This window comes from Solanum pennellii, chromosome 4 (assembly GCF_001406875.1).
Source record: "Solanum pennellii chromosome 4, SPENNV200".
In the NCBI taxonomy this organism is placed as follows: Eukaryota; Viridiplantae; Streptophyta; class Magnoliopsida; order Solanales; family Solanaceae; genus Solanum; species Solanum pennellii.
Window position 1 is genome coordinate 73,850,274 of NC_028640.1, and position 10,736 is coordinate 73,861,009.

Here is a 10,736-nt window from a genome sequence, read left to right on the forward strand (position 1 = left end):
CACCACCCCCACCACCACCCCAAAATAATAATAATTTTGATTTTAAAAAATATTTTCAATGTCATAAATTATTTTTTACTTAAGTAAAAATAAAAGATGTCTCTCAACAACAAATTTCATTAATAAATCAAACACAAAATCATTTCCGGAAAATATTTTGTACTCACCAACCAAACATGAGAAAATAAGTCCAAAATCTACTTGTTTTCCAGGAAAACATTTTCTAGGAAAACATTTTCCATGGAAAACATTTTCCTCCATACCAAACACACCCTTGGTCTTTTTCAATTTTCTCACTAAAAGGTATTTTATTCTAATAAGCCTATATATACATTTTCTTTGAGCCTAGCTTTAAGAGAAAATGAGCGAACTCTTGGCGCTCAAACATATCTTGTTGAATCAATTTTTTTCTCTTCATTGTATATAAGGGGATCGAACTCCTCAGTTATTAATGAACAGATGTATAATGTACTACTTCGTTCCAACAAATTCATTAGAATAGGTTTTAGCTTGATTTCCCTAACTCTACACTAGCTAATAAAAAATTATTTTATTACGTTTATGATGCCATTCAATCTGATATGAAAGATTATTTGTCTTAATGTTTAAGAAGTTGGTGAAATCTTACACTTGTTCCGCAAGTATTTTTATTAGTATGATTTTGTATTGAAAAACATGGGTGGATGTACCACGTTCGTGTTATCAGTCCAATTAAAACCACAACTTTTGATGCAAAATATAATATAATATAATATAATAATATATATATATATATATATATATATATGCGCAAAGATTTATTTAAATTATGATAATACTATGTATAAATTTATAATTTAAAATACATAATTAATTTGATATTAAGAGTTTTAAAAAATTAAATTCATAAAATTTAAATCACCGAGGAAAAGTATGGTAATGTAACATACATCGCAACTTCTGAGGAAGTGCAACCTTTGAATTTTCTGTTGTTTTAAAGTAATTAGTCAAATATAGTGACTAGAGAAAAAAACGAAAGTATTCAAAACCATTTGTTCATTGACTTTCTTATTTTTGCTAAAATAAAATTAGTCTGTGATTGGAAATTGGGGTGAAACTCATATATGGCAATTCAATTCAATATATGCACAATCACGTGTTTAAATAGTTTATTTTACTCAATCTTAATTAATTAACATGTGTTTTATTTTATTAAATTATATAATAATAGATTTTGGTGTAAATACTTGATGCGGGTAAATTTTTTCTTGAAAGTTGATAATCTCACTCAAACGAGAGGGAGTTGGAATGGTAAGCACCCCTCACTTTCAACTCAAAGATTATCAATTTAAGTCACCAAGAGAGCAATAGTGATGAAAGCGATGAAAACTCCGAGGGGGTTTAAAAAAAGATTATTTACACTCGAAATATCTTTTCTTATCGATAATAATCCATATTAAAAGTTGGCTTCCACCAACCTTGATCTACACAATTAAATATTAGATTCTACCAACCTCAAAAAATTATACCAAACTCCAAAAATAATTCATAATTAACAAAAGTTGCACCCCCAATATAAGTCTTTTTTCTTTTTTTGTTTTCATAGTTCATGTTTAATTAAAGGAAGCATTATAAACCTATCATAGTATAAGATACCATTTCTGTTTTTCTCATCCTAATATTTTATCTCAAACCATTTTATAATTCCCCAAAATAACTTCTACTTTAAGCCCCACTTGGACAGGTTTGGTGAGGGTGTAGGTAGAATTTGGACTAATCATAAATGTTCAATATAAAAACCCAATCTTCAAACTAAACAATAACAAGAACAAAAACAAAAACAAAACAAAAAAATGGCTTCTTCATCACCTACTGTTCAACACATATCAGATTGTTTCATCAAGCCACTTTACACTTCAGAAGAAGCTAAAAAACCTGTTTATCTATCATCATGGGATTTAGCCATGCTTTCAGTTCAATATATCCAAAAAGGTCTACTTTTCACTAAACCACCATCATTTCAACGTGATCCTCTATTGCAAAACCTTAAAGATTCACTCTCAATCACCCTTGTTCATTTTTACCCATTAGCTGGTCGTTTTAAAACACTTAAACAAGAAAATCCCCCTCTTTACACTGTCTTTATCGACTGTGTTGATACCCCTGGTGCAAGATTTATCCATGCTAATCTTGATTTAACTGTCTCTGATATACTTTCACCAAAAGATGTGCCTTTAGTTGTTCAATCGTTTTTCGATCATGATAGAGCTATTAACCATGATGGACATGATTTGTCTTTGTTAACTGTTCAATTAACAGAATTAATTGATGGGGTTTTCATTGGTTTATCAATGAACCATGTATTAGCTGATGGTTCTTCCTTTTGGCATTTCTTTAACTCTTTCTCACAAGTTTTCAAAGCCAATAATGGACAAAAACAGATCATCCCCATTTCTAAATCGCCGAATTTTAACCATTGGTTCCCAGAAGGACATGGTCCAGTTATTAGTCTTCCTTATACTCACCATGATCAATTCATTTGTAGACACGAATCCCCAATTCTAAGAGAAAGATTTTTCCATTTTTCATCAGAGTGTTTAAAGAAACTCAAAGCTAAAGCAAATGAAGAATGTCATACCTCAAAGATTTCGTCTTTACAAGCTTTGTCAGCTCATATGTGGAGATGCATAACAAGGGTTCGAAAATTCCCAGCTGATCATATAACAAGTTGCAGAATGGCGATTAATAACAGAGCAAGATTGGACCCTCCATTGCCAGAAAATTATTTTGGTAATTGCATACAAACTGTTCGAGGAATTGCCTCAGTGGGAAAACTTCTTGAGAACAGCCTTGGTTGGGCAGCTTGGGAAATGCATGAAGCTGTGGTGAACCATAAGAACAAAGATATTCGCGAATGGGTCGAAAAATTGGAGAGTGGTATGATTTATCAGTTGGGATTTTTTGATCCTAGTAGCATTATGATGGGAAGTTCTCCAAGATTTGATATGTATGGTAATGAATTTGGATTGGGAAAAGGAGTGGCACTAAGAAGTGGATATGCACATAAGTTTGATGGGAAAGTTAGTTTGTATGAAGGGATTGAAGGTGATGGTAGTATGGATTTGGAAGTATGCCTTTTACCAGACTTCATGGCTTCTCTTGAAACTGATAAGGAGTTCATGGATAGTTTGTCAAGTTAATTTAGGAAAATTTTTGTTATTTCATAATTTATGTATGGTTAATGTTTGGTAAGTTTGACAAGTGTTTGATTTGCTCAAGATATATGAAATAAAAAGAACGTTGATTCTTCTTTTTCCTCGACTTTGATTTTGATACAATTGAGCCGAACGTCTTTGGGAATAATTTCTCTAGCTTCACGACGAAGTGATACACTTTACTCTCCTCATACCCCACTTAATAAGATTTCATCGGATATGTTATTGTAAATCCTACTAAGAAAATGAGAAATAATCAATCTTGAATTTAAGATTTTTGATTAAAAATAAAACAAGTATTTACTATCACAAAGCTCGTCTATAGAAAATTTTTTATATTGCCGGATTTATTTTTGGGCTAAGGAATCAAACTCGAGATCTGTATGATTAAGTAGGAAGAGATTTCATACACTCCACCATAATCCATTGTCAGTTTATAACTAATTTGAGTTTGAGTCTAGACAAAGAAAAACTCTATACTCGATACGTCTCGATTTATATGATATACTAATTTGAATTTCGAAAATTAAATATCTTTATTTAATTGTGAAATCAGACATATAGTCTTACAGTTTTTGAAAAGTTATTTACATATTTAGAAACTATATTAAAAAAATCACAAGTCACAAAATCAATAATTAAAATCATTTTAAAAGCATAAAAAATAAATCGTGATGAAAATTTGGTATTTAACTCTCAATATTCAACTGTAATAATATAATTTCACTTGATATTTCATTATTACTATTTCAAATTTAAATTATATCATATAAATTGAGACGGAAAATCTAGGACTAAAGCACGTGAGAATAGTAAGTTGAATTATGAAGAAACTTCTTGGCCACGCTTCTCTATTTGTCGGGTCCATATAAAATCCCCTTTTATATCGGAGCTCTCTGTCTCCTGCTACTTCAGCACTCTCTCAATTAAACTTTACTCCCTCCCATTATGGGAGATACGGCGTCGTTTTCGCTTCCTCCCGGTACCCAATTTTACCCTTCCGATCAACAACTAATCAGCTACTATTTATCTTCAAAGAACGGCGCCGATCACCGGAATGGCGTTGGATTTGACCTAATTCGAGAAATTGATCTCTACAATTTTGATCCATTTAATTTGCCGGATTCCGCCTGTTTCCGGTACGGTCGTGGTGGACGGAAGAGGCACTGGTTTTGTTTTGTGGCTAGGGTTTTGAAGGGAGGGAGGAGGAGAGCTGGTGGTGGTTATTGGAAGAAGAGGGGTAGAGTTAGGGATGTGGTGGGTGCGGGTGCAGGGAAAATTGTGGTGGGTACGCGTAAAAGTTTTGATTTTTATTTGGGGGATTGTACTAAGACTGATTGGTTGATGTATGAGTACGCCTTAACTGGTCATCCTATGGTACATTCTGCTATACAATCTTCCTTACGTACATCAGTAAATATTTTGAGTTTTTCTTAATTCGCAATGTTATTAGTCTTTTACTTGAATACACTGTCAAAGGCTTGCCTTTTGGTTTAATTATGTTCAAACTGACATCAGGAAGTGGTTGGTTGTTTCCCTTCTTGGAGTACTGTGCATGTTCGTACTTCCATTGATATGCTAATATGATTTGATGATATCTAAGTACCACTCTGATTATACTATATAGATTATAGAATTAGTTTTGTATTGAGGATGTGTTTGTACTCTAGGTATATTGTTGCCCATTATTAGTTATGGTAAAGAGAAACTTTGTTAGGTATCCCAATGTCCCCTGCAGTCCAATAGAAAACAGAGTTGGAGTCGGGTCAGTTAAACATGTGTCATATGATTCTCCAACTAGGCACTATATAGTATAAGGACATCTAGGGATCTTGTTGTTGATTTTTGGATTTAATGCCTATGCTTTTGTTTGATTTGATTTGTTATTGCTGAAACAGATCACTGTTTGTCAGTAGTTAGTTAGCTTTATCTTTTGGGTTTGTGTTATTGTTCTGAAGTCTTGATGGTAATTAAGATTATCAAAAAGCATTACAATCTGAGTGTGACCATAATTCTACTTTATATGTTTGTAGACCTCCTATCTCACTCTGCCTTTAGTCTTTGGTTGTGCGTAATGCACATAATAAGAATTTTACATAAATATTTCTGAAATTAGTCATAAAAAATATCATGTGGTTCTGTTTAAGGTGGCTTTGTCTTGTTGCATATCATAAATTTGCTACGTGTAACATGTCTCATTCTTTTGCTTGTGTGCAGGCATCTTTTGTTCTATGCCGAGTTTTCATCAAATCTCATCATGGAAATAACTTGTCAGGGCATGTATTTAGTTCCAACGGTGAAGAAATTGTTTCGACAGTACGCCATATAGGTATTCAATTTGATGGATCAGCTGCACCGGTTACTGGCTCTAAAATGCATGACGAAAACATGATTGACCAGGAGAATGATGTCTCAAAGCTACCTAGTGGGTTAGTTCCCGACTTAAATGGTCAAGTTGTTGCAGAAAATGTTGCTAAGCAGGTATATCACTAAAAAAGCTTTATGTATTACTCTTTAAAGGTGCTTAGTTATCTTTTTCTTCGATCATAATCCCAAGCTTTTATGCTGAATTTGCTTCACTTGTTTGTTGTTTCCTGTTTTGCATCGTCATTGACTTATACATATGCTCATCAAATGTTTGACATGCACAAGATATGCATTTATCTTTAGAATTTACCTAGTCGTTTTCTTGACATCTCAATATGAGAGACCTCTTAGAGAAGTTGAGGCTGGAGTGAAATCAATGAAGGTAATTTTTTCTGCTTTCCGTATCTGTTGTTGCTCTACAAGTGGAATCTGAGCTCTACTGTTTCTATTGTGCATTTAGTAATTTAGGCTTAAGAACTAAGAGTATACCTTATGTGTGCCTGGTATATTAGCTAATTGAAACACTTCTCATTTATCCTTCAAACTTAATCATGTTAGTTTGTTAGAGTAAGTCATGATGTTTCCTTTTTTGCGTTGATATAAATGGGCATCATTAATATGAGTTATTGGTTCATGCTACAGATTTGTCTTGAGAGCGACGGACCTCCAGTTCTCAATGATTATTCTGCTCAGGAACTGGTTGCCATTTTAGAAGGAGATTTTATTGAGTTGGATGACCTTCTATGCCCGCTACCGGGCATTCACTAAAGGAAGCAACAACAATCCCTAAAGTCCAACTACAATTCCAAGCTAGTACCATCCGTAACAATCTCAAGCAAGTACCGTCGATAAGAATCACAAGCAAGTACAATCAACTAGAATCTCAAGCAACTACCAGTCAATCAAGTACCGTCGATAAGAATCACAAGCAAGTACAATCAACTAGAATCTCAAGCAACTACCAGTCAATCAAGTACCGTCGATAAGAATCACAAGCAAGTACAATCAACTAGAATCTCAAGCAACTACCAGTCAATCAAGTACCGTCGATAAGAATCACAAGCAAGTACAATCAACTAGAATCTCAAGCAACTACCAGTCAATCAAGTACCGTCGATAAGAATCACAAGCAAGTACAATCAACTAGAATCTCAAGCAACTACCAGTCAATCAAGTACCGTCGATAAGAATCACAAGCAAGTACAATCAACTAGAATCTCAAGCAACTACCAGTCAATCAAGTACCGTCGATAAGAATCACAAGCAAGTACAATCAACTAGAATCTCAAGCAACTACCAGTCAATAACAATCCCAAGCAAGTTATGTTTGGAAATTACTAGCATGAACTTCATACTGGATTATATCAGTGAAGGCGACAAAAATGGTATTCATGTCAATTTTCAGAATATTAGAAAGTTACGTCTTAAAGAGGTCATAAAAAGAGTGAAGTTATCAAATTGTGAGATCACCTCCTACAGCGACAATTATTGTTGAAAATGAGCTTAAGAGGATTACATCAGGTGACTAATGGCTTAGATTATGCTGTTGTCTGGATGAATATCTGGACAGTTATCAAATTTTAAGGTCATGTATAGTTGTATACAATGATTTGATATCTGAAAATCATCTCAAGAGAGTTGATGGGGTGAAAATGAGGCTCGCATTTTACAATCATACAATTTGTTTTATACGAGTGAAGAGTTAAGTCAACCTTATACACTGTCATGATTGATGGATATCAGCTCAATAGTATTAGTCTCTGTGAATAATGCATCGCATTATAGCTTTGCCTGGATGGTCTTCTTATCAGTTATCAAATTTCGAGGTCACTTTATACAGTTTCATGATTGTTGAAGATCAGCTCACGATAATAGATGGAGTGAGTAATGTGAACATATTTTTCTGGGAACATTTACCTGGATGGATAACTTGTATAGTGGCTTTAAGATTAAACCACTTTGTACAGTGTTATGATCCTAAAATCAGCCAAGACAATTAAACTGGGTGAGCACTGAGCAATGGCTAGCAATACATGGTTATGGATTGATATCTCAACAGTTACCAAATTATGAGGTCATTTTTTACCGTGTCATGCTTGCGGAAAATCAGCTCTGGATAATAGATCAGGTTAGTGAAGTCCATAGTTTACAATTACATGGATGGATTTATTGTATATGGGTGAGAGTTCAATCACTTAATACAGTGTCATGATTGCTGAAATTCAGTTCAAGAGAATTAGACTGGGCGAGTCCTGTATCCTAGCTGTTATCAAGCTATGAGGTCACTTCATACAGTGTCATGATTGCTCACAATCAGTTCAAGGTAAAAGATCGGGTGAGTAAAGTTCGGATTAAACTTGTACAATTGGGTGGATGTCTTGTTAAAGGGTTTGAGTTGAATCACTTAAAGAAATGGGAAGAGTTCACACGAAACCAACAACAGCTATAGCAATAAAATTTGATATCTTGTATGGTGAAAGAGTAAAACAACAAAAGCAACAACAGCTATAGCAATAACGTGGATGTGGATACGGTTTTTTTATGATGAAGGAAACCCGCAGCCACCACCCTTTGTGTACTCACAAGGTAACATGGATGGATATCTTGTATTCAATGAGAAGTTAACCGCAGCAAACAACAGAAAGAAGTATGTAATAATACCAAGCAAGTTGGATAGTGAAGAGTTAACAAGTTGCTCGAAAGACGATAGGATGTGACAATGTCAGTTATGAGGGTGACAAATATGTCAGGACACCATTGATGGTGGGATAGCAGGTGTCCAGTGGAATAGTTGAGGTGTGCACACGCTATAGCATGAATGCCATCGTCGGGAAAAATGCCAGGAGACCAATTCTCTTGCTTTCAAGGTACTTTAACATTATTGTGTTTAAAATTTTTTTTAATGGACTTGTCAATGGGGAAGAAAGCATTCATTCCTATTTGATTTGTGCTGCAGACCGACAATTTTGGCTTCTTGATAGACGATAACCTTGGTGATATAGTGAAGAGTAGATGGATGTTCAGCTTAGTTAAGGTTATTGGTACGTTTTGGTGAACTTTGAGGTGTACGTTTTGAAGAACTTTGAGGTGTAAGATAAAATCTCTACATCACCTTCTTATGCTTCACGTCTTTCATTTCTAGCAGGTGTGCTTTCGTAGTAGCTTGTAAAGAATGTAAAACTTCACGGTCCAGTTCCAGATAAGTCTGTTTTTTCGCAAATCCTTGTACAAGACAGTAGCGTAATGAGAATCTGATGATTCTCTTTTACATCAAGTAGTTTGGTATGTGTACTATATGTTCTTTAGGGTCTTTACATATGCACTAACAGTAGTTCATGAAGCTTGAAACTGTTGTTGTACTATATTAACACTACAAAATATGAATGCAGAAGAACTAGTGGTATTACTTTGGATGGTTTTTTCCTGTTCTCAATAACATAAAATGATTGGAAGTAACACTCGTGAAATCCTACAGTTGAAGATGCTTGGTCATACTCATCTTTCGCCCTTGAGTATCCAATCATTCAAAAGATAGAGGTGGTCATCGTGTATCTTTGTTTTCTGTAAAAAATATATATATATATCTCCCTCAAAGCTTCAGCCATGCTTTTGGGTAGTTTGTAAGAGGCTATAGTTTTTTCCCTTGCAAAGATATAAGAAAATGGGGAGGGGATTACTAAGTGGGGACTAGAACCTCATCGCCAACAAGACAGAAGTTCAGGTAGTCAATCAACTAAGCCTTTTTGAGGATCTCTTGGTTGTTTTGTCCTTCCTCAAGATGACTTTGCATTTAAGTCTTGAATCTATTGATGCATGCCTCTACTTTTCCCAGAGTATGCTTTAAGCATGCAGCCTTATTATGTATATATATACACTCAATAATGGTGTTTTCTTAAGGGAGGAAATCTGCAATTGATTGAAGTTGTTATCAATGAAGCATCAATCTTTCTTTCATATGTAGTATTCAAATTGCCTTCCTTTGTAGGGTTTGAATGTCTAAAGTAATTTACTATGTCCTGTGCAGCAAGCACTCTCTCCACTTTACTCTATTATTTTTTAAGACAATTAACACTAAACAAAATATTGTATGTATTGATAATGTTTAGACTCGGAAAAGTACATGTGTAGGTTCAAATTTCTGATTTATCCCCCCACTCACTTTTTCAAGAAAGTCCACCTCACATTTGCAGTGCACCCACCATGCTATTAATGGAGGTACAAGTAGACAACAATTGTTGTGTTGTCCACTGTCAAAATTTTTGTTATGTTTGTTTAGGTGTGATCAGTAATCAACATTAATGATGAGTAAATATCAATATCCCTCTCACCCTTCCAACTTCAAAGTAGAAGGATAACTTGTAAAAATTAAATGATAACTCTCGTGTCATAAGCTAACGAATAGTAAGAGTGCAACTTCATTTCATAACTGAACTCATCAAGCAAGTGAAATATTCGATCATAACTCTCATTCGATCTAATTCCTGGCTAATTATCACGTGAGTTTTACCATAGACAGAATATTAACGTTATCCAACATAAATAATACTATTAAGATTTTTCACTTTTTACAAATTAAATCTCTGTAGTGTTGCTAGTGGCATATATATGAATTTTATGAAAAGTTAGATATAAAGAATTGAGACGTATAAGATTCATTGAATGTTCAACAATATATAAAATAGTTGAATGTAACATATTGCTACTTTTTTTTTCACCCAAAAGTTGATGTAAAGTCATAGAAAATAGTATACATTTTCATATCTCCTTTTATTTTTTTTCCTTCTTGTCAGTTTGTGCAATAATTCATAATGTTTGTGTAAAAATTGTTTTTTGCTAGGTGGGGACAAGTGTAGTAATGAATTAAAGATTCTATGCTACTGAAGTTTGGTACAAAAATTACTCTTGAGGTGCTTTCTCTTTAATGTTCATAATAATAATAATAATATTTTTAATTCAAAGTGTTCAAAGGGGCAATCCAGTACATTATTGGTCCCTAGCAAATGTTTTTGTCACCCCCAATATCATTTTTTTACACTCCAAAATTTGTCCTTTGTCGACCCACATGTTTTACATGTTCATTTTAATTTTTAAGTAATGATGATTATCTTGTCTTTAAGATAAATTAGAGGTTCTATAGTCTAATTAGAGATATTTATACACCTAATTGCAGAATGT

At 33.9% G+C, this 10,736-nt stretch overlaps 2 protein-coding genes across 4 annotated transcripts; both read left to right on the forward strand.

Moving 5' to 3' along the window:
• The first annotated feature begins 1,716 nt into the window (after window positions 1-1,716).
• On the forward strand, window positions 1,717-3,291 carry LOC107016327 (uncharacterized acetyltransferase At3g50280). The gene has a single exon (XM_015216816.2). The coding sequence runs from the start codon at window positions 1,833-1,835 to the stop codon at window positions 3,177-3,179; it is 1,347 nt and encodes a 448-aa protein (XP_015072302.1). The 5' UTR covers window positions 1,717-1,832; the 3' UTR covers window positions 3,180-3,291.
• A 791-nt stretch (window positions 3,292-4,082) lies between these two features.
• Window positions 4,083-9,132, forward strand: LOC107015700 (NAC domain-containing protein 55-like). Of its 3 annotated transcripts, none has more exons than XM_015216052.2 (5): window positions 4,083-4,571; window positions 5,412-5,675; window positions 6,204-8,428; window positions 8,518-8,602; window positions 8,707-9,132. In XM_015216052.2, the coding sequence occupies exons 1-3, from the start codon at window positions 4,143-4,145 to the stop codon at window positions 6,327-6,329; spliced, it is 819 nt and encodes a 272-aa protein (XP_015071538.1). In that variant the 5' UTR covers window positions 4,083-4,142; the 3' UTR covers window positions 6,330-8,428; window positions 8,518-8,602; window positions 8,707-9,132. The 3 variants fall into 3 exon arrangements, with proteins under 3 accessions (XP_015071538.1, XP_015071539.1, XP_015071537.1); XM_015216053.2 differs by having other exon boundaries at window positions 6,204-7,689; window positions 7,788-8,428; window positions 8,518-9,132; XM_015216051.2 differs by having other exon boundaries at window positions 8,518-9,132.
• The last annotated feature ends 1,604 nt before the right edge of the window (window positions 9,133-10,736 follow it).